The 23,994-nt window shown below is 30.0% G+C and overlaps 1 protein-coding gene across 8 annotated transcripts in view; it reads left to right on the top strand.

Annotated features, from left to right (window-relative positions):
* Positions 1 to 23,994, top strand: part of LOC129807137 (neuronal acetylcholine receptor subunit alpha-7) — a 92,631-nt gene that overhangs the window by 37,004 nt on the left and 31,633 nt on the right. For 4 of the 8 annotated variants that reach the window (XM_055856186.1, XM_055856190.1, XM_055856192.1 and 1 more), the window contains 5 exons: positions 1,613 to 1,722; positions 10,153 to 10,333; positions 18,104 to 18,179; positions 18,342 to 18,536; positions 18,842 to 18,928. In XM_055856186.1, coding sequence (XP_055712161.1) covers positions 1,613 to 1,722; positions 10,153 to 10,333; positions 18,104 to 18,179; positions 18,342 to 18,536; positions 18,842 to 18,928 — 649 coding nt within the window. Of the gene's footprint in view, positions 1 to 1,612; positions 1,723 to 10,152; positions 10,334 to 18,103; positions 18,180 to 18,341; positions 18,537 to 18,841; positions 18,929 to 23,336; positions 23,424 to 23,994 lie in introns of all 8 variants that reach the window. The other 4 variants (XM_055856189.1, XM_055856187.1, XM_055856193.1 and 1 more) reach the window with 2 other exon arrangements.

The raw sequence follows: 23,994 nt of genomic DNA, 5'->3' as shown, positions 1-23,994 counted from the left end.
TGTGACTTTTTGCCCCAGTCTCTCCTACTTAATACACCGCATTAAGTTTTGTCTAACTTTAGACATTATCTCGTATATTTTTGGCAATATAAATTTTATATTTAAGCAACAACTATTGTTTGTACTCAATCCTAAAATCCTTTCAGTTCTTTTTCATACGATTGACACTCATACGACATTCATACGATTGAGACGATTTAGAACGTGTTCGAAAGAACAGCTCGCACCCAGTTCGCGAATTTAGAGTCGAACTTCAAGCTCCTTAATTATCAGTATTACCTGTTTGGGGCAAAGGAAAATTTTCTGTGCTTTAGGAAGTGATCAATATCGCCTGTTAGGGCAAAGGGTAATTTTCTGAGCTTTGGGAAGTTAGCAGTGAAAAATATATGAAAGACAAGATTTCCAAAGACAAAGTGTCAAAAAACAAAGATTACCGAAGACAAAGATTCCAAAGACAAGCTGCGATAATTAAAAGTGTATAAAACAAAATGGAAAAATTGAATCACTGAGAGAAATCCGAAATAGTTAAAATAACATTCCGGAAATGTTAATTTTACCCTGCATTATTGATCCAAAATCGGTGTAAATATTATGCTTTTTAGGTGTATGAGGAGTTAAAGTTACCCTTTTTCATGTTAATTTTACACTTAAAAAGGTGTAAAACTAACATTAAAAAATGTTGATATATTTTTACACCTAAAAGTTGTTGAAGTTGCGAGGAAAAAAAAATTAATTATCAGTGAAGATTCCTGATACCGCAATGTTGTACCTCTTCTACATTATGTTTAAGCGATCGAATAAAATATATTTTTAATAACTATTATTTAAAAAAAAAGATGTAAAGAAAATACTCTGTTTTTAGTCTGCGTGACCCATGTAACCCCTTAACGAACCAATGTCAACCAATTTTTACTGGATTGCAACTCCTAAATTTTAGTTAAATCTTTGTATTTCGTGCAGTGTATCTTCAAAATGTTATTTCTTTTCACAAAACCACTCATCAGTCTACTGCATATACAAAAAATAATGTCATAAACACTCTAAGTACAAAATATCAGATGCATTTAAACAGCATAAAATGCAACGCTTTGCAAATACAGCTAATTTAATGTGCCTAAAATGCAAATAAAGTGAACTGTATTTTGTAAAAGGATTAAATGCATGATTGCTGAAGAGACTATTTCATATGCAAATTTTTTTTGGTGGATGATGTGTATTTTTTTAACGTATCTCATTAATTCCGTGACTGCATATTATATAAATAATTTTTTTTATGTGAACTTTTCCTGGTGTGGCACTCTAAATACTGCATGATCTCTATTCTCCCTATTTTTCATCCCTTTCTGTCTCTCTCTCAACACACAAAAAATACTATACATATTTAATAATCTACCACTTTCAAAATTTGTCACTCCTATATTTGTCAGACTAAAAAAAAACACACTTTTTTTTCTTTAAATTTCATTGTTACAAAAATAAACCTACAAAATGTATATTCTAGCATTATAAATTGCATATAGTACAAAATATAACAAATATAGAATTTCTTATTTGGTGTACAGTAAAATTGGCAATTTATTTATCTAATTAAACTTGATAACAAAAAATATAGGAATGGAATGACTACAATCTTCGATGGAATGACAGTGAATATGGCGGTGTGAAAGATTTACGAATAACACCAAATAAATTATGGAAGCCTGATGTCCTCATGTATAACAGGTTAGTTGTTGGTATTTTGCACACAAATTCACTTGAATTATGTTTACAAGAAAAATGTTTTGACCCAAAATGTCATTCACAAGCTAATAACTGCAATTGTAATTACAAACATAAATTTAAAAAAAAAATGTATATCTATGTTTAACATTTTATTTGATTTCTCACTGGTTTTTTTCCCAAATGGATCATTTCAGTATCACTTGAAATTATTTATTATTTATTTCATTTGTTTTTTCCACTGGTTTATTTGAATTTGCATTTTATGGTTCAACAAAAATCTCATTTGTTCATCGTTCGTCAATTAAAAATAACATCAATCATGACTCATTATTTTATGGAAATGTTGTAAGGATAGGGGTGAAAAAAAAACGCCTAAAGTGGTTTAATTAACTCGTCATCATGTTTTTTTTTATTTGTTCTTGTTATGTATACTTCCTAAGAGAAGAAAAGGCTCTCACTTTTTTTGGAATTAAAATGACTTACGCAATTTAAACATTTTTGCAATTTCTCCCTTCATAATGTATAAAATGAATGTTCGAGGTAAGAACGTTTAAATTTAAATTGCATCCATTCACAAAACATTTGTTCTTTAATCAAAAATAAAATATTATATTATTACTATAATAATCATCTTTTATAACACTTAAAACATTTTATACGCTTCTTTAGACCATCATATTATTATAGCATTATATTTGAAACTTATTAACCGCTGTGTAATTTCATTTGCCACTTATTCTCAAAGTAATTTTTTGACTTAGATTTTTTCCACATTCTTTATAAATCATTATTATATATAGTTAATTTTTTGACACATTCCTCTGTTTTTTTATTTATAAATCTTCTTCACCTTGTGAGATTCAAGAGTAGTTCACGTGCAGTGGTCTAGTGGGAAGGTACAATTCAGCTTGCCGTTATTGTGGGCCTCTAGCTGTTAAAGCTGCTAATAATATTTGCCATCATTTACGAAATATTTTCACTCAAATATATACGATAAAGCGTATATAGAAGCAATATAGAAAAGTGCAAAAAATACCTCATATATTTCACACAAATTTTCCAAATATCATCACGAATATCATAATAAAGAGTATCCAACCTCTCGCAAAAAAAAACTCGAGGGGCTAATGGGAGGTAAATCTATACACAGTAAAAATAGTTTACAACATTTTAACGATTATAGTGTAAAAATTTATGCAATAATTATTTTTTTACTATAGGGTGGAGTCTACTATACACTTATGGACAGCGTGTAAAAAAATAATATAATTTTTTTTTTACCCTCCATGCCAAACGGCTGCCACAGCCTGGCCTTGTCTCTTGATTGAGTGGACATTTCCTGACATTCGTATTCAATGGTTCTTATTTAATGAATGATATGTAAACAAATAATGTTACTTTGGCTTATACAACCCGTGATAGAGCTTTTCCATCGTTTTGGCTCTTGAGGTTGGTCACCGACGCTAAGACGGCGATGGCCGCAGTGAAGGTTGGAAATGTCACAATCAAGATGAAGAATAAATACATACATACATACATACAAAAATCTTAAGTTCTTACGTAAAACAGATTTCGAAAAGTTATAAAATTATTAGTTTATGATATAATTAACAATTCTTTTGACTTTTAAAAATCTGTTTAATGTAATAACTTCAGATTTTTGTGTTGTCCATAAGTGTGTATAACATCCATAAGTGTAGACTCCACCCTACAGTGCTCTAAAAATAAATTGATATATTTTTGAATTAGGATTGTTATTGTAAGGTATCATAAAAACGTTAGAATCTATTAATTATAATGATTTGATTTACCTCAGATGTAAAAAATGTGTAATTTTTACATAAAAATTACACGTTTTCTTTGGACAAGTTAAAAAAATTACAGAAACATTTTGCGTATTCAAGTAAATTCACCAGCCAATAAATTGCGCGAAAAATGTTGTAATATTTAACATTTTCTTAACAGTGTATATATCGAGATTGTATCATCATTCTCTCCCCATCCATCCTCCCTTGCTCTTTTTTTCGATATTGCAATTCAGAGATGGAGGGTGCGGTATGTTTTGATAATAAATATCACTTGGTGTAAATGAGAAAATTGCTTGGTAATTTGAAACATTTTATGAGGTATTTTTCACCAATATGTTCTTTTAACAATAAGAGCAAAATGCTAAGCAAAATCGTACATCCATTCATTGCAGTGAGTGTCAGTTTTGCTTGAAAATATCTCGTATCAATGGTGGGTTGGCGTTAAATCAAATCCCTCTAAAACGCAACAATGTAATAAATTTTAAAACACAACCACAGAAAAAAAATTGTAAATTAAACGACATAAATAATTCTTCCATTAAAATACTATTCAATCATGATGTACATATAACAAAATAAAATGAAAACCTATAAAGTGATTAAAAAGATTAAATTGATCAAAATAAATATTAAATGGAACGATAAATGTCAAAATATATATTAAAATGATTTTACTATAATGCAATAATCTGTACAGTCAAATAGGAGGATTTTCTCGTAATTTTTGCACCAGAAAAAAAAAATTAATCACCCCACAATACAAGTTAATCTTATTTTGTATAGGAAATCAGCGGTCAAATGCACGTTCTCGATTAATTTTTTCAATACTATTTACCTTCAAGCAAACTTTAAATTGGTTTGACAGAAATAAAAGAAAAGAACGCTGTTTGCACTAAAACTTTGTTTTAAACCATCACTTCTTTCTACCAAACTTTAACACAGCATATCACATTTGCAATCGAAAGGGCATAATTCCAAATATTATTTCATATATTTCATATATTTTGAAATTACTAATAATAATGTTTATTTTTTGCATTAATAAGATGTAACTAAATATTTAGTTATCTAAAATACTTTAGTTCCATCAACGTTCTCTGATTGTTTAACCAACCAATGTAAGAATGTAAAATATTTTATGAAATTAAGCTATCATTTACATGTAATAAATAAGGATTTATTAAATATTTAAGGATTCAAAATGGAATCAAATGGCCTCTACACCCTGGAGGCATTTATGTACATATTGAAGAGTTTTTCCTACACAAGCGTAGGGAATTTGCTTCAATATGGACATACATTCCTCTAGTGTGTAGAGACCATAAGGCCTTCTACATATTGAAAGGAATTTTTACCAAAAAATAATGTTTTTAAGTAAATCGCCTGTACCAGTAAACGACAAAAATATGTTAGATACCCAAGCAACATTTTTTTCTTAAAATGGTCTTGTAGAATTCCCTAAGTGAGGCACTATAGAACTAAAAATCTTTTTATTTGCTTATAACGCTCTTGGTTACATCTCTGAGATTACTATAAGTAAAGTGGCGCACTCTTAAGGATCTTAAGATCTGCTATAGGAATTTCCATAGAAAATTTTCACTTTAAGTCTTTTAAAAGTGAACTAAAAGACTTGTCTAATACTTGGTTTTATAAGGCAGCTATTTTGCTTCTTGGGTAATTTTTGATGAAAATTGCTTTTAATGCATTGAGGCCTTCATACATATCCAACATATCTGTCAATAAGTTTGGAGGCTAAATTCAATGCAATATTTATAATTTTTGCATTGAATTTATCTTTGTAAGTTATTGCGTAATGTATTGTCTATACATTGGAGCTGATTTCATCAAAAATAATTTCAAATTTGAAAGAAAAATTCCTGCTTTTGAAGAAAAATGCTTGAACATTGGGTTTATTTTTCATCAAAATTTTTTGACATTTGATTGCTTTCTTTCCCAAGTCTTTTGTTCTTGTGATTGTTTTTCATGAAAGTTTGTTATTTCTATGCTGAAAAACGTGAACAGTGTTAGTGGAAGTTCCTTGGGATAGTATTTAGTGAATTTATGCGAAAAATTTCTCAAGAATGCGAAGGAACAGTATTTTTCTAGAGATGTCGTTCCTGGTGGAATCCAAACCAGCCTTTGAAGGAACATTTCCTCTGATTCTTCTCTAGAAATTGCCGGAAGTTTATGCACCTGTATATTTCTGAAGCGTTCTTCCTGACGTGTTCTTCTTCCAATCTTCCTGAAGTTGTGATACTTTGACAGAAAGAATTGCTCAATGGATCAGTAATACGAGCAACAGCTCCTTCTGCTCCACTCGCAACTAGCAAAGAGACTTCTGGGTAACTATGTGAACGCTTCACTAGTGAAAGGTTCACGGGCCTCTCTTCACGACTGCTAGAAAAATTATTCTGTAACTTTGCGTGAAGCAGAAAGGGGAAGTGTGTTGAAAATTTTATTAAATTTAAGATTTTCATCAACGTTTGAACTAAATAACAATGGAAAACACTAGAATTGAGTATTAGAAATGATGTAGTGCTGTTTTTCAAGCTGAACATGAAAAAAGAAATTCATTGGCTTCACAGAGTGATTACATCATCTTCTCAGAAAAATTGACAAGTAAAACACATAACCTTAAAGTTATCCTTTCACGTGAACCTATCGCAAGTTACAGAATCTCTTTTGCTATCACTTCAGTGAAGCGTTAACTAATTTTGACAGGTGATCACTTCACAGGATTACAGAATTCCCCCCGCCCCTGGTCACTATTCTCGATAGTTTCTGGAATTCTACTGTTGAACATGTTTTTGAGATTATTGTGGAAAACCCACTTTTCCTCACAGCAAACTATGAATATTACACAATATTTGTGGAAGAAAATAAAGACATAATTTTGAGGTTATTTTCGCGCACTCCGGAAAGTCAATAGAGATGCCAAAAAGTCCGTGAATTTTCTGCTTCCATTCATATTGTAATCCATGTAGTACGGAGCCAGTATTTAAGAACACCTCAGGAATACACAGATGCATTAACTTCCGGCAATTTCTAGAGAAAAATCAGAGGAAACGGTACTTCACCGGGAACGACATCTCCAGGAAAACACTCTTCTTTTATATTTCTGGCTAATTTTCCACAAAAGTTCACTAAATACTATCCCAAAGAACTACCATAAACGCTTTTCTCATTTTCTCCAGCAGAAAACTACAAATTTTCGTGAAAAACAATCTCGAATCGTGATGGTTTCCTTCAAATTTTTTGTCAAAAATGACTTTGATGAAATTACCTTGAATTGGATTTGACTTTTGAAAGAAATTTCATACACTTTAGACAAATTTTCTTCAAAAGCCCATCTTTTTGTCAAAAATTCTCACCAATATAGGCAAATTTTGTGAAGCACATTTCTTGAAGTTCATTTTTAATAGAAATTTCTCATTATAAAGTATAGACACCTTTAAGCGAAAATTTCACTGTTTTTTATTTGCACAAAACTATGATTTTTCCCAAATTGGGGCTAAGGATTCACTTTATTATATCGACGTATCCATTTTACACTATGCTATCTCAGAAAGACAACTTTTCAGGAAAGACATTTGAAGTTGGCGATTTCCTATGCTAACCGACTAATTTTGCTTTTTTAAGAAGTTGAATATTTCGTCACCTGAATGTCGGATAAGCACCAAATTTTCATCAGTTCTAGAGATCTCGGTCCCAGGAACAACATATATCTTATTAGAGTAATATGAGGCTAAATCGACTTAGCATAGTATGGAATGGAGCCGTCGATATTATCATCTTCATTTTTAATCAGGGGTGACATGATAATTTCTTTTCGATAGTATAGTGACTGTTTTTTTTATAGTGACTGTTCTCAAATACTTCTGCGTTATCGACTTTTCTTTGTACTGGTCCCTGTCACGACTGTTTGGTGATTTTCGAGCTCAACACCGATACTTGAAACAGGAACAAGTACAAAGAAAAGTCGATAATGCAGTAGCACATTTAAACGGTCATGTACTAAAAAATGTTCAAATGAAAGATTTCCCCTTTTGAATTTTCGTTGGAATAGCACCATAATTCACTCTCTTTCTGTAAAATTCTAATAAAGAATAGTTTAAGCAACATTATTACATTTAAATATATTTTGCAAGTTTGTAAAAACAATTTTAGTTTTCACAAACATTGAAATCCAAAAACTTAATATTCTATATCTTTAATGCAAAAAAAAAAATCACACAATCCCAAAAAAAACTTATGCCCCTTCGATTGCAAAACTACGGAGTTTCCGTTGTGAAACTATAGTTTACAAACTTTATATCAGAGAGAATGCTCCAATTTTCATTCTCTCCCCCTTTCTTTATTGGGAAGATTTTTCCTAAATTTTATATGACCTTTCAAAGGCAATATTTCGTCGACTTTTTCTCTAAACTCGTCTTTTTCGCTATATTTCTTCATATAAGACTTTTTACCATAAAACAAAATAGTGCAGTTAAGTTTCTCTACAATTTTATTCTTTAGGTATGTATATAAAATATTTTTGGAAATTACATTTCCACAAGGATAGAGATTGAACAAGCAAGTCAAAGAAAATTGTACTTCCCTCCCAACAACGATTAACGAATATAAACCGTATCATAAGTATACGTATAAATATAAACAGAGCCTTTTATATAACATTTTAATCTAACCGAATAAAATTGCATTTCCACTAGAATTTATTAGCTAGAGTGAAACACTATAAATTTTATGTTCACCAAAAGCAGTTAAGAAGTATTTTATTGGATTGCTTTCTGAGAAATTCACGGAATATATTTAAAAAGATACTGATAAAACTAGCCAATTGCATATTATATGTATATTTAAATATATCAAAGAATCGTATAGATACAGTAGATTTTAATGGAAGTTGAAAACTTTCATTTCAATAAAATCATGTACATTAAAAAAAAATAATTACTTTGTCAATTGCAAAACTTTTCCTGTGAATGCCTTTGTTGTTATCTTCAAAAAATAAATTTTATTTGAGTACCGACAAATATAATAAAGCCATTCAAAAGCTCATTCATACAACTTTTCGAAAAACATTAATTAAAAAAAGCGATTTTTACTTATTTTAATAACATAACCTGATAAATATTAAGTTTTCAATAGTTTTTTTTTCGAATATAATAAAAAATGATTCAACAGTATATTCTAAAAGGAAATTTATTCTGGGAATTCAGATTTCTAATTCAGTTTTTCGCACTGACTTCGTAGAGCGATGCTCTACCATTAGTCCCTCTGCTAATATCTAATGTCCTATCCTTTGTGTCATAATACAAATTTAAGCACGCGGAATAGATATTTTGAGAATTTATTTGTCCAAAAGTGTCCCAGATTTTGTAGAGAAACAACCTTTAATTATGCTCTGTTCAAAGTAATTTTAGGCCACGTCACTTTTTCGAACTATGCGTAATTTTACTTTATTTTTTTTTTAATAAATACTTTTCAGTATTATTTTAAATTCTTTTTATATTACATATCAAAGATATGTGTAATGTAGTATTTGACCTCTTAAGCAAACTTTCTCAAATTATCCTGTCCCATTATAAACTAATATCGAATTTTAAATATTTAATTGATGGACATTGTAATGTTTTCAGAGTAAATGCGATATCAAAATTTAATTCCAAACTCCAAACGCATTTTTGTAAATGCTGGACAAATGACAAATTATACAATAAATTCCATTAGAGAGTGGATTTTTCTTAAGATGGTAGTTGCGTAAATAAACTTCATTATTTCACAGATTGAGATAAAAATGAATTTATTTGAAAAGTCTTTGAACCCAGTATAAAATTAAACCTGCTAAATGAGCTATTGCATTTATTTGTGAGTTAAAAGTAGGGAGGGCGTGGCCTATAAAATTATGAGGCGGAGCTTACTGAGGAAGTCAATCTCTACCTCTCTGTTAAAAAAAATCGAAATTTAATATTCCAAACTTACTAATACGTTGTAAGTTATTTTTCAATTGCTGTGAATTATCACAAAGAGAAAGTGGCATTATTTTTAAGCTTTCTGTCAATTGACATATTTAATAGGAACATAATTAAAATAAAAAACAAATATATATATCACTGGAAAAATTAGTCTTTGAGCTGCAAAATAATTATAAAATTTTGTACAGTATGAGAATGACAAATCAATTATTTATAAATTAAAACAAATAGTTGTATGGATTAATATACCGGAGAGATGCATTTATAAAAATATACTTATTCATTTCCAACAACGACAATTTAAATTTTTAAATAATTAAGTTTCTTTTACATCGTGTATTATCTTTTTTTTAACCTTCCCTTATTTGTTGATTATTTTCAAATTAAAAATAAAAATAATCTAAATAATCTACACAACACTTAAACCAAAAAAATACATTTAACTGTTCCTATATATATTTATAATAATACAAAGTTCAATGTGTTGTTGTTTTTTATGTGTCTCTTGCTTTCCGTGCAAGTAAAAAAATATTAAATTAAAAAAAAATGAAACAAATTAACGGAAGACAATTGGAAAAATAAACAAAGAAATTGAATGTGGAGTGGTTTTAAAGAATAGATGATATTCATTGCAATTATTTATGTAGTGCGGATGAGGGATTCGATGGCACGTACCACACAAATATTGTGGTCAAACATAACGGCAGTTGTCTGTACGTGCCCCCTGGCATCTTCAAGAGCACATGCAAGATAGACATCACGTGGTTCCCATTTGATGATCAACATTGTGATATGAAATTCGGTAGTTGGACATATGACGGAAATCAGGTATAGTGTTCATGTACAATGTGCCAAAGCAATCCTTTGCCAATTTTCAATACATTTTGTGACATAAACTTAGGCTTCAATATTAGCTTCTTAGTTGGTCTTAATACTTATTGTACTTTCCTTTAAAAAAAAAAACAAAAAAAAGAATCTTTTGCAATAACTGTTGAGAGACGTTGTTCAAAAATAATCACTAAAAAATCGGTTTAATAAGATCAGGTTATTTTTATTCCATCTGCTGACTTTAAGCTAAATTTATTTACTTATTTATTTATTTATTTATTAAAAATAGACAGCTTAATATGTAGATATGCATAGCATAACCCTCTCATGCAGTGATTCATCATTTAGATTAGAAAATCATTAATAACATATTCGAATAAACATTCATTGAGAACACATATCTCAAAGTTATTTGTATAAGGAGCCTATCAAGTGCTCCTTTCTCATTGGCATTTTCCAAGTAATACTCATTCTAAATGATTAAGTATAGTGATGTTGTTTTAGTACAATGTGCCTCTTCCAACATACGTCAACCGCATATCCCATTTGGTCAGTGTTTTAACCGTAATATATTCCCCACCTGTATCCAATGTGCTAACCTTTAAGCGTAATAGATGTTTATTTCTTTATTTTTGTTCCGTAAAGCTACATAATTAGATCAGCAAAATATTGTACAATGCCCCAGCTTAAATGTCTATATAGTTTTCAAAACAAACCATAAACTACAAGATATGAATAGCGTACAATTGCTTTTGTTTTGTAAATATGTTCTCCATATTTCATCATGAGAATGACATCTTTCTAGTCGTCTCACTAATTGTACATAGTAACATGTTTACAAGACAATACAATTGAGCTATGCTACTATGAGTAAAGCACTGTAATTTTTGTTTTGTGAACATATCTTTGAAATTTTGCAAAGAGTGAGAACAATATAAGTTCTAGTTATTGCGCTCAATTTTACGTCCAGCGAACAACAATATTTGTCTGTAAATATGTTTTTGAAATTTCAGTGAGAATGAGTGAAATGTAGATTTAGTCATCTAGCTCAATCTTACAGGCGGTTTCGAAGACATCTTTATAAAACAAATGCTATTGAGCGTTTATGCTCAACATAAAATGTCTTTCTTGTGAACAACTTTTTGAAATTGCCTATGAGAGTGAGCGAGATGACTATACAGACGTCTTTCACTCTCACTAAAATGTTTGGAAAACATTTTTGCAAAACAAATGTTATTGAGTTTAATGCCCAGTGCACAATACCTTTTGTTTAGTAATAATTTTTTGACATTTCTATGAGAGTGAGTGAGGTCTAGATCTAGTCATCTTGCTCTCTCGTATAAAATTTTGAAAACATGTTTACAAACAAAAGTCATTGTGCGCTGATCATAATTCCCAACGCACAATAACTCTTGTGTGTAAACATGTTTTCAAAATTTTCTATAAGAATGAGGGAGATGACTAGATCTACATCACACTTACTCTCATTAAAATGTCAAAGACATGTTTACAAAACAAAAGTAATCGTGCGCTAGGCATAATGTCCAGTGCACACTACCTTTTGTTTTGTAAACATATTTTTGACATTTTTATGCTCAACGCACAATAACTTTTGTTTAGTAAACATGTTTTTGACATTTCAATGAGAGTGAGTGAGATCTAGATCTAGTCATCTCGCTCATTCTCATTAGAAATGTTGAAAACATGTTTACAAACAAAAGTTATTGTGCGCTGGTCATTATGAGAGTGAGTGAAATCTATAACTAGGTATTTCGCTCACTCTTACAGAAAATTTTGTAAACATGTTTTCAAAATTTTCTACAAGTATGAAGCAGATAACTAGATCAAGATCTCACTTGCTCTCATTCAAATGTCAAAAACATGTTTACTATATGAAAGTTATTGCGCTTAATGACCAACGCATAATAATTTTTGTTTTGTAAACATGTTTCTGATATTTCAGTGAAAGTGAATGAAACGTAGATCTAGTCATCTCGCTCACTCTCATAAGGAATTTTAAAAACATGTTTATAAACAAAAGTTATTTTGCGCTGGTCATAATGCCCAACGTACAGTCACTTTTGTTTTACAAACATGTTTTCGAAAGTGTCTATTAGAGTGAGTAAGATGAATAGATCTTTATTTCATTCACTCCCACTTAAATGCCAAAATCATGTTTTCAGTGAGAGTGATTGAAATCTAAATCCAGTCATCCCACTCACACTCATAAACAATTTCGAAATATATTTACAAAACAAAAGTTATTGTGCGTTAGGCATAAGCCATTTTTAGCGTCACAGGATCATATTCGGTTCGTAAATGATTGTTTTTGTTTACAATTAGTGAAATTGAGTGAAAAGTAGTCTCGCTAACTCTCATATATGGTTTCTCATGTTTACAAACCTAAAGTAATTGTGCGTACGCTATTATGTGCAGCTCATGATAGCTTTTGTTTAGTAAACATAATTTTCGAAACTGAAAAAAATCGAAAATCGAATGAATGTGATAGCTAAGTAGACGTTTCACTCAATCTAACTGAAAAGAGCAACACATATTTACAAAAGTAAAGTAATGACCAACTAACTTTTGTTTATAAACATGTTTTCAAAATTTCCCATGAGAATGAGCGAGATGACTAAACCTATGTTTCATTCACTCTCATTGAAATGTCAAAAAGATGTTTACTAAACAATAGTTATTGTACGTTTGGCATATTTGAGAGTAGGTTATTATGCAGTGCATGCATAATAACTCTTGTTTTGTAAACATGTTTTCCAAATTGGCTATAAGAGTGAGCGAGATGACTAGAAAGAGATTTCACTCATTCTAATTGAAATGTCAAAAAATAAATTATTACAAAACAGAAATTATTATGTGCACGCCATTATATGCATCCTCTAAATCACTGGTAAGATAAAGCCAAAAAAAAAACAAAGAAAAAAAGAAACATAAACATATGTGAAAAATGGCAAAAACGTAAATAAATCACCGACAATTGTACTATATACTTCCCAACGAGATTGGACCAATTCCAATTCCAATTCAATTCCCCATCAATCGATAACAATTCACACAATTTGACTCTGGGGAATTGTGTTCCTATGGTAGAACTCACAACTCCCGATAGTTTATTTATCTCACTGGCAAATTTTAATTATCAATCACAATTGGTGAATAAATACAGCGAAGAGCATCTAGGAACCATGTGAGAGCAGCATTTGGACGCGCATTGGACCTATTTTGCATGACGCGCAATCAACCACATGGTGCTCGATGAAGACTCTTATCTCGAAAAGCAAATTTCCAAAATTATATGTATTGTACATTGGCATTCAAATGGATTTTATATATAACCGAAAAAAAAATACAAATTTATTTTGGTTTATTGATTGAACTGTAATTGTTTTATTTTTTTTTTTTGAATTTTTCAATCCTATCTCTTTGTAAACCTCCTAAATATATATATATCGAGATAATTTTCTTTATGCAAGACTGTTTACCTATTCAAATCATTCTATATGTGTTTCGTTATGTAATCGCATTTGTAATTTGAGGTGGATTGTTTTAGATAAAATCTTTCAAGAAGTTGCTAACTGAAAAACAAATTGATTCTGAGATTATTTTTATAAGGCGTGTAAATCAGTATAGCTTCAATATTTCAGTATAAAAAAATAATATACTTTTAAACCTTGATATTTACGCAAGAATCTGATACTATGTAAAATTCTGGATTTCTAGAAAACTTCATTAGATAAGTAAAATTGTAAAATTTCAATTTGCCATTGTTTTTTTTTCCTTCTTGAATTAAGAAATATACAATAAAAAATATTCGTGAGCAACTTCTTGTTAGTAAAATACAGTGAGACGATATTTTTTATTAAAAAAAATTTTACAATATTCCAACATATGGATTTATTTGGCAAAAACGAGTATAAACTTATGGAGTAAGCACATTTACATTTATTTTGTAAACTGTTATGTTTAAAAACGTAGAATCGCGTTATGCCTCCACTATTAGGCACTATAATCAATACTTTAGTATAGAAGTATAAATATTTACTTCAAAATTATCTAATTTTTTTTTTTAATAAGCTAATTGAAATAATCCATTTCATAATGGATCACACAAACTAATAAGCTCAGATAGAATGACCGTGGAGTCACATAATATGAAATTAATATAAAGATAAGGAAAGTAGGAATGAGATGTGTACAGTATGCATAATTTAAAATGGAAAAATGCATGTATTGGAAAAGCTGCATACTAGTTGAGTAATACAATTAGTAGGGTAGGGTAAATTAAGCTAATTCAAAACCTGCTCCAAATGGAAATTTTTCGCTATTCGAAATGGAAACGTAATTGTTTTCACGAGAAATACAGTACTAAATTATTATATTTATATATTTTTTATACCATAGTTTCATTATTTTGTTAATTTTGCTCCAAATAAAGCGAAAATCCATTCATATCCACAAATTTTAATTTGTTAATTTCTCAGAAAAATTAAAAGTGTACCTTTTTACCGTCGAATTTTTCATCGATCGCCAATGTTTTCCAATGAAAAACACAATAAGGTGACTATTATTTATTAATTTTGTTTAACATTTATGTCATATTTCTGGATAAATTTAGTCAAATTAAGTGCTAATATTTATTGTTAACGGTATGTGAAGTTTTCAAATGAAATTATTGCCTATTTCGTGAATAAAAAGGGTTTTTCTGAAGTGTATGCAAATGCTTCAAAAGGAAACCCCGGAAATATGATTTTTTGGGAGAGATTTTCTTATTGTCTCAGATGGGAAAAGAGAAAAGACCAGGAATAAGAACAAATCCTGCACTCAGGAGCAACTCAACAAGGTTTTGGAAGCCTTTCGTCGTGGTTTCACTTACACTGTTTGTCTCCAATTAGAAACTTTCCCTTGTCTCTTGGATTAATATGTTTCCAATAGAAGCATTTTACGCTTGCGTATTTTTCTTGTATTTATAATGTTTTCAAATTATATCTAAAGAATTTTCACTAAACAGCAACATTCTAGAAGAGTCAAGAAGCAAATTTATGTAATTCTCTTCTGAAAAAAATATGAACTGAATGTGTTGAATCTTCTGTCAAAGTTAAAGCGTCTGGAAATGGTTTTGAATTAGGACATTTGCCCTATTACTCATCATCATCATGATTTTCAAGCCCTTATGTCTATTGGGGTTGCGGGCCCATGACATCAAGCTTAACAGCCCACGCCTGTTGATCCTCCGCCACTTCAGGAAGATGTTCGAGTTTGATCCCAAGGCGTTCCAAGCCAAGGCAAAATTCTGAATTTCATTCAGCCACCTTGACCTAGGTCTACTTTAAGGTCGACGCCTCCTCACAATGGCTTGCATAGCTTTTTTAGGGAATCTTTCTTCATTCATGCGTTGAACATGACCATACCATCGACGTTGTGATCTCTTAACCCAAAGACGCAACTCCTCGACTTTTAGCTCCTCACGAAGGGCTACTTTCCTCACTTGATCTCGACGAGTGATTCCCTTAACCGCTTAGGCGTCTTCTATACGGGGGAATTTTGAAATGCACCCCACTGTGCTATGCACCGGTGAGTATCGGAAAATCTCCCCTAGTGGTTCGTTCCTGAGATAAATTTTCTCCACCCTCTGTTATAAATTCTCCAAGTGTACTCTAACTAAAATTGATAGTCTGGAAGACTTTCTATTTTATTTCGAAACGTTTCGAACGTCAATCACACAATGTTTTATAATCAAAGAATTTGTTAAAAAAAAGGTAAAGTTAATATTAATGCTTGGGGACGAACACTTTATGAGGAAGAGGAGATAGGGCACACATCCTTTATATTAAAACCGTCCTACCGCAGAATTTTATGCTAATATTGTTGCTAAATTAAGAAAATATCGTAAGTTTTTATTTTCCTATAATTCAACTTTAACAATTCGACCATTAATGAAGATTAAACGATGCATTCAGAAGAATGATCGATATCGTGTCCTCATTTCACCTGCTTTTCGACTCTTGATAACTTTGAAAATAGTTCACGAAAAAAACATCTCTTGAAATATAAAAAAAATTTAAAATCACTTGAAATGTCAAAATATTCGAACATAAATGAATTGAGCTTTCGAAGACAGTGATTTTAAGTGCCGAAAGATAGGCAAAAATGCATAGGTCTAAAGCTCACTGGGGGATTTTTGTGTCAAAATGGCGGTTTCGAAATAAAATCTCCCCGTTTAGATGCTCCCTTAGAGGTACCTCATCTCTTCAGCTTATACTCGCAATTTCACTTTTTCGATCATTACCGATAGGTAACGTAAAAAAAGGTAAAATAAAAGATAGTAAGTGTTCGATTTTGTCTTTGATCTTGCCTATTGAACTACTTGCTAACTTCGAACATTAGCGTCAAAAGTTGGTATTGGCAGGCATGAAAATTTTTCGAATACAGTCCGAAACACAGTTAGCAGGCTTGTAAAATTACTGGAATTTCTTTTCATGCGGTTTGGGAAACAAGTAATACGAAAAGTAATATCTTACTGATTGTGCACTCTGTATAACGGCGTTATCACGCTTGCACATTAAAATTTTAATGTGATTCACATTAATTGTCGCTTGTGAGCATCCAAATACGTTATTTGTGTCTTTGAGTCACTTAATATTTGGGGTTTTTCTATTTAATGATAAAGAAGTGGACTTGGCCTGCAAAAATAAGTTTAAATTTACCTAAAGCATAAATATTTTTCACATTAAAAAATTAAAGAGAAAATCGCATTAATTTTTCGCATTAATGCTATAAATCAATTTATATCAAATTTTGCGGACCAAGTCTACCTTTTTATCAACAAATAGATTAAATTTTGAATATAAAATGATTCAATAAAATTACACATTTGGACTCTCACCAGCGACAATTAATGTGAATCATATTAAATTTTTAATGTTAAAGTGTGATAACACAGTAACACATGAATTCATTACTATTTGAAATTTTGCATACTATACACTTCTCAGTCCAGATTTTCTTAATTTTATTATGTTTGACAAATGTCAAACATATGTTTGACATTTCAGTGAGAGAGATTTAGATACAGTTATTCTTCATAAATTCATACGTAGTATCGAAAACATATTTATAAAAAAAGATTATTTTATACAAAATATTACAATCAACACACAATAACTTTTTTTTATTAACATGTTTTTGAAACTTCCCATTAAAATGAGTAAGAGAACTGTACCTACATTTCACTCACACTCACTGAATTATCAAATTATATTTTTGAAAAATAAATTATTTGTGAGTTGCCCATTGGAATTTCTAAAACATATTTACAAAAGAAAAGTAAATGTGCATATAAATATATACAACATACAAAATCCTTATATGTCGTTCAATATTAGTGTACAATGTACACGTTAATCAATGCAATTAATATTGCATCTGCTTTAGGCTTGCATTATAAACAATAATCATATTGGGTTAGATGAGAGTTGATGCTTTTTCAAAATTCATAATAGAATTGTTAGTATTGTGTTCATTATAAAATTATTAAGTGTGTTTGTAATCACGTGATTAAGTTGAGAAAATGCTATAAAACACTTATTTCTCAACAATACAATACATTCAAAAGAAACGGACACTGCATTAATTTTGAAAGGAACAATCATCCATTCCTTTATCTTCTGGAGAATGCTATGTTAATGTTTTGTGTGTAGTAACCTATCAATATGACTTTACTTTAATACTGTCTCCTAAATAAATCATTCACAGTTGGATTTGGTGCTTAATTCAGAGGATGGTGGTGATCTATCAGATTTTATCACAAACGGGGAGTGGTATCTCCTCGGTAAGTCGATGTATATGCCATACAAAAGTGCCCTATGTGTCCATCTGTTGACAATTTCAATTTATTTATTTTTTTTATTGACACTTGTCACTTATATTAATATTTACAAGGAAAAAAAGAAAAGAATAATACTAATATTTCCTTTTCTTTTACTATTCACAGGAATGCCCGGGAAAAAGAATACCATAACTTATGCGTGTTGTCCGGAGCCTTACGTCGACATTACATTTACAATACAAATTCGTCGAAGGACGCTTTATTATTTTTTTAATTTAATTGTTCCATGTGTTTTAATATCGTCAATGGCTCTATTAGGATTTACATTGCCACCTGATTCAGGGGAAAAATTGACACTAGGTAATTACTTTCAAATATTCTAATATATGGAGTGTTATGTTCAATTTATATTTATTAGTTTTTCCATATACATTACTTACTTGCAGGATATTTGTGAAGCAAAAAAAAAATTCAAAAAATGCGTCAAAAAATCTATATTCATTGTTTTTTTTTATAGTGTATTTCACATGAAAAGTGGAAAGGTCTTTTCCCTTTTTATATCAAAAATGCTAGAGTCCCCAGAGACATTTAATAGACTTTAGAAGAATCATCTTAGAACAAATGACAAGTTGGCAAATCAATTATAAACAATTTGCAATTTTCAGGGGTAACAATTCTTCTATCTTTAACCGTATTTTTGAATCTTGTTGCCGAATCAATGCCAACAACATCAGACGCTGTTCCACTGATAGGTACTTAAAAACCAAAAGTTGTGTAACAAAAAAATCAAAGTTGTGTGATTTCGAGGGATTTTCCAAATAGTTTTAGATGCTGTTGTATAAGCAAAGTCTGTGTAATTATTATTTTATTTTTAACCATATTTGTTAGGTGCATTAGTTCAATTCAAATTACTTTTTATTTTATTTATTTTTACGACAAAAATAATTTAAAAAAAAATAAAAACTAGGACACGACAGTTTTTGTACTATTTATTCGTCTCATGATTTTATTCGTGCATATACTCAAAGTATAGAACTTTTTTCATACTAAAAAACATAAGTTTGCAGACTATAATGAGAAAAGTTTTATATACAAATAATACAAAATGTGTCTTCTTTTCATTTTATTTTTTTTTGATACGTTATTTTCTTTGTTGTGCCAGACAATGGAAATCTTTTGAATATGCAATTCAGATTCACTATATCCGTAAAGGATGAAATTTGTCTGTGGTGACATTATTGAATTATTCAAATCGTTGAATCCGATTACAAGAGTTTCTCTTCAAGATTCATTCTAGTATCTAGTAAATTAAATCACTGTATCACTTGATGCTATAAGATTACAGGTATCAAGTAATACAAACATTTTACAACGAAAATTGACTATTAATGCGAGTTCCTGTTGAAATTTTGTGCACCTATACACATTCCTTCCAATTAAGTACATCTTTAATCAAACTGAATTGAATTTTCCATGTTTTTTTTTAATGTTTCAATATCCCGATATCGACAAAGCTCAAAGATATTGCCCTCTTAAGTTAGTACAAAAATAAAAACTTCAGCTATTCAAAATTGACAATGCCCCTTTCTCAAAATTTAGGTCTTATTAAAAATTTCTTAAATTTATGTTTTTTCTCTCAATTCAACAAAACATTTTTTAATCCCCTACTATGGGAAATTGGTATATAACATGCCTCTTCGAAGTTAAGCCTAACTAACTTCATGTATTTTCTGGGTCCCTAATCTGGAAATTATAATGTGGAACCCCATGAACCACACGATCCCTAAGAAAAACTCTGGAAACACAATTTAGTTAAGTGAGTTAAAAATTGTTCAAAAACGACCTTTATGATATGTTAAAAAGAAATTCGTTGCAAATAAATAATTTTTATACTCTTCCAGCCACTAAAGAAGATCCCCATCAGGATCGAAGGCTCTGCGGCCAAAAACCAAAAAAGTGTTTTCATCTTATGCCGGCTTCAGACTGGAGGTTTAGCCCAGTTTCCAAAGGCCTAAAAAAATCTAAATAACAAACAATTCTGTTGACTTTTCAAAATCTAATGGATAATTGTTTTTAATATCCAATTCTCAACAATTTCTTTAAAAAAAATCTTGCATGAGATGGAATTAAAGGATTTAAGTCATATGGCTAAGTCTCAGATCTGAAGCCCGCATTAGGATGACTAACATTTTCACTGGAAATCACCGGAGACAAGAATTAGTTTTTTCAAATACCACTGAGGTTCAACTAGAAGTGAATTCAATGCTGAAGAGAATAAGCCTTTATTCATTGCAATTGGGTCATAAGTTTTGTAATCTTTCCCGCAAATTCTAAGAAATTGTAAAAATGAGAAGTGGAGAAAACGTACTTTAAAGTTTAGGATATTCGCCTGAAAGTTTGCAAATCTGCTCGGCGCTTTTTATTTCCGACCTTGTATCTTTGGAAATACTTTGGATTGACTTGTGAAATTTTATGGATTATCAAATTTTCATAAAATTTATTATTTAAGCTTTAATGCCAAAAAGTTCAATTGAATAGAAATTCTAGAAAATTTCCGATCAAATCTGTCAATAAATTTCTCCATGTAAATGGTACATAAGTGAACAGTTTTTCCTTGAAAAATATAATATTTCTAACTTTAACAACAGATTTCTCTCGTTCAGTAATAATCTTCCTTATTTGAAAGCTCTCTGCGGTTGAAGTTTTTTTCTGTATCGATTCGAACATTCTGAGAAGTTCGAATTTTAGAATTTAATGCCGGCTTCAGACCTAAGGCTTATCCTAGTTCCCGGTGATCTCAAAATTTGGAAATACAACCAATTTCATTGGTTTTTCTTGATTTATTGGATCACTTTCCCATATTGTCCAATTTTAAGTGAAAATGTTCCAAAAAAAACTTGATTGATAAGAAATTAAAGAGATTATGCCATATGGCTAAGCCTTAGATCTGAAACCCGTTTAACGTTTAAACTTTAAACCTTTAAACTTTAAACCGACGAGTCTCGCAAAAGTGATTATGTTCATGACAAGGACATTTATTTTATTGAAGTTACAATTCAAAGATTCTGCCGTATGGAAATTCTACAAAATTACACAAAAATTCACTTTTTGCAACAAACGTTTACACATTATTGTTGTCAAGAATACCGAAATTCAAAATGGTAGAACAATGAGCGCTAATACGGCAAATACGTGAACTTGCACTTTAAGCTTTCCGGTAGATTTTCGAATAAATTTGGTTTGGCTTTGTCTCTTCGAAAGATTATTACTGAACGGAGCCATTCTTTCCGTACAGAAGTAGATCTTGAAAAATTCGAAAATTTATTTGAAGATCCGAAAAAGAGACTTTCTTACTTTTTGATAATTCCGCAAGGTGGCTGAGGTACATTCTGTTCGAATTTCGAAGTGCTCAAGTGTCAAAATGTGTCGATCTTCACATTGTTGTGAGGAAAAAAACAGAACAACGACACTTACTGTTCTTGTCTTATTATTTAATCACTCCATAATCACTGAGTAACTCTTTTGCCAGCTTTTTAGTGTGATATTTGATAAATTTTCCCCACCTTGTTCGAAAATTTAGTATGAAAATTCGAAATTGAATTTGAATTCTTCGAACTTCAACGACTTTTTGTGCAAATAGAGTTCCATTTACCTTTTATCCAAGACACTATTGGAAAATCAAAATCTACTTCTGTTTGGGCTCATTATGGCATACACTCGATCTACGATTTGAATTTTGTGACATTTGTTTGGAAGATCGGTATAGTAAGTGGGCGGCAGCTGTAATTATGCATTTATTGAGATGAATTAATCATGGGAATGTCCTACTATTTTATAGTATTATTCTATTTAGTTGAAAAATGAAGAACTTTGAGAGTATGTAACTTTCTTTCAAATGAATCAAAACAATTAAAATATTTGGGCAATAAAATATTTTTTTAGATCAGTAAAATATTTTATTTTGATGAATAAATAACGTTAACCAATATCAGGATAGTTCACAACTTCTTAAGAAGATTTCACTAATTTCAATGCACTAAAAATTTATGATTCGGAATTTCAAATTTTATTTTTACTGATAATCTTTCCCAAAAACTGCTCAACATGCTGCAGCCATAAAAAAGAGCTTCTTATTTTTTTTTTTTAATAAAACGTACTATTTGCTGAGTATTTTGAGAATGACGAAAAATATTATATAAAAGTTATGAGGATAAGTTCACATGCAGATCAAAGTTTTATTGAAAAATATTTCAAAAAGAATTTCCATTGTCCTTTTTTTTATTTTCTTTTTAAAGTTATTTTTCAAAGTGTCTTTTCTGTTTATTGCTCAGCATTTCCACTTGTTCTGACGAAACATTCCAGAAGCATCACAAGTGAATTTGTTGTGCATATTTCTTGTAAATATAGCATGAATTTTAGCGAAATAGATCTTTTTTCTGTTTTATAGTCAAATCAAGTACCAATCGAAAAAATTGGTAGAAAAAAATATAAAAATATATTTTTTCATAAAAAAAAATTATACATTTATAAAACGTTACACATTGAAATTTTACTTTGAAGAACGAAAAAAAAAACGTACATCAAAAAGGGAATAAAAATTAATATAAATCGATAGGAAAGCAATAGGATCGAAATTGGTAAAACAAGGCAAAAAGTTATACGTTAATTCTTCATCAACTCCATGTGCACAATTTAGTTTTAATCACACAAGCAGTTGTACTTGCAAAAGTTATGAAAATTGAATCAAAAGATGTATTTTGGAACATTTGCAAAAAAAATCAAACTCTATCTCTATTTTAATATAAACCGTTGAAGGAAATCTTTATGACATTTTCACAAAGACAAATACAACTGATACTTGGTGGGTAAGTGAGGAAAATATCATGGAAAACTTTGCATACGGCACCATTTCTCTTACAGGTGGATTAAGAGACATATACACACATGTTGCTGCTAAAAATTCACCTCAAAATGAATTTTAAATTTTCAGGAGATTGGAGAAAACATATTGTCTTACTAAATCATATCCTCCTTCAATACTGAGCATATTTTATTTTAAGATATATATATGTATTCAAAAATTTTATCTCAATTTTTTCCTTCCATATATGTATTATGTGAAAGTGATGAAAGTTTAAAGAAAGATTTGAAATTTTACAGGAGTGACAATTCTTCTTTCCCTCACGGTTTTTCTCAACCTAGTGGCAGAGACTTTGCCTCAAGTATCTGATGCCATTCCCTTGTTAGGTAGTTCGCACATATCATTATTTAAGCCAAATAATATTTTTTTTGTTACAATTAAAAAGCAATAATTAATTTTGTCAAAAAAAAAACAATTAAGTCCGTATACATGTATATAAATATATATTTTTTTGATTTTAAAAATTTGCGATATAAAATCATGTTATCTGCTATTCATGTGATATCTTTTTATATTACCAAAATACAATTTGGACAGTTTTTTCTAGTCATTTATGTTTTTCATTGTTACTATTGAGAAGAATTTTTGCAAAAAAAAAACTTGTCAAGTTTAATTGTTTAATATCTAAATTTACATACTCACGTCAATATTTTTGTATTGTGAATTTTATTTATTTTTTTTTCTTCATTTACTTCTCTCCATTGAGTTTCTAATATTACAAAACAAAAAAGTTTGGACAAGAAATTTCACTCTTTTTGTTAACTTTTTTTTCTGACTGATGCAACTTTTATATCTTTAGTGATAAACCACCTTCTTGCGCGATTGTACGATAAGTCTGAAGCATGATTTGAAGAGTAAAAAAAACATTATGTTTATTAGTGTGTACATTTTTCGCAC

This window comes from Phlebotomus papatasi, chromosome 3, assembly GCF_024763615.1.
Source record: "Phlebotomus papatasi isolate M1 chromosome 3, Ppap_2.1, whole genome shotgun sequence".
Lineage (NCBI taxonomy): Eukaryota > Metazoa > Arthropoda > Insecta > Diptera > Psychodidae > Phlebotomus > Phlebotomus papatasi.
Note: the sequence above shows the minus strand (reverse complement) of the source record. Positions and strands in the feature narration are given on the sequence as shown.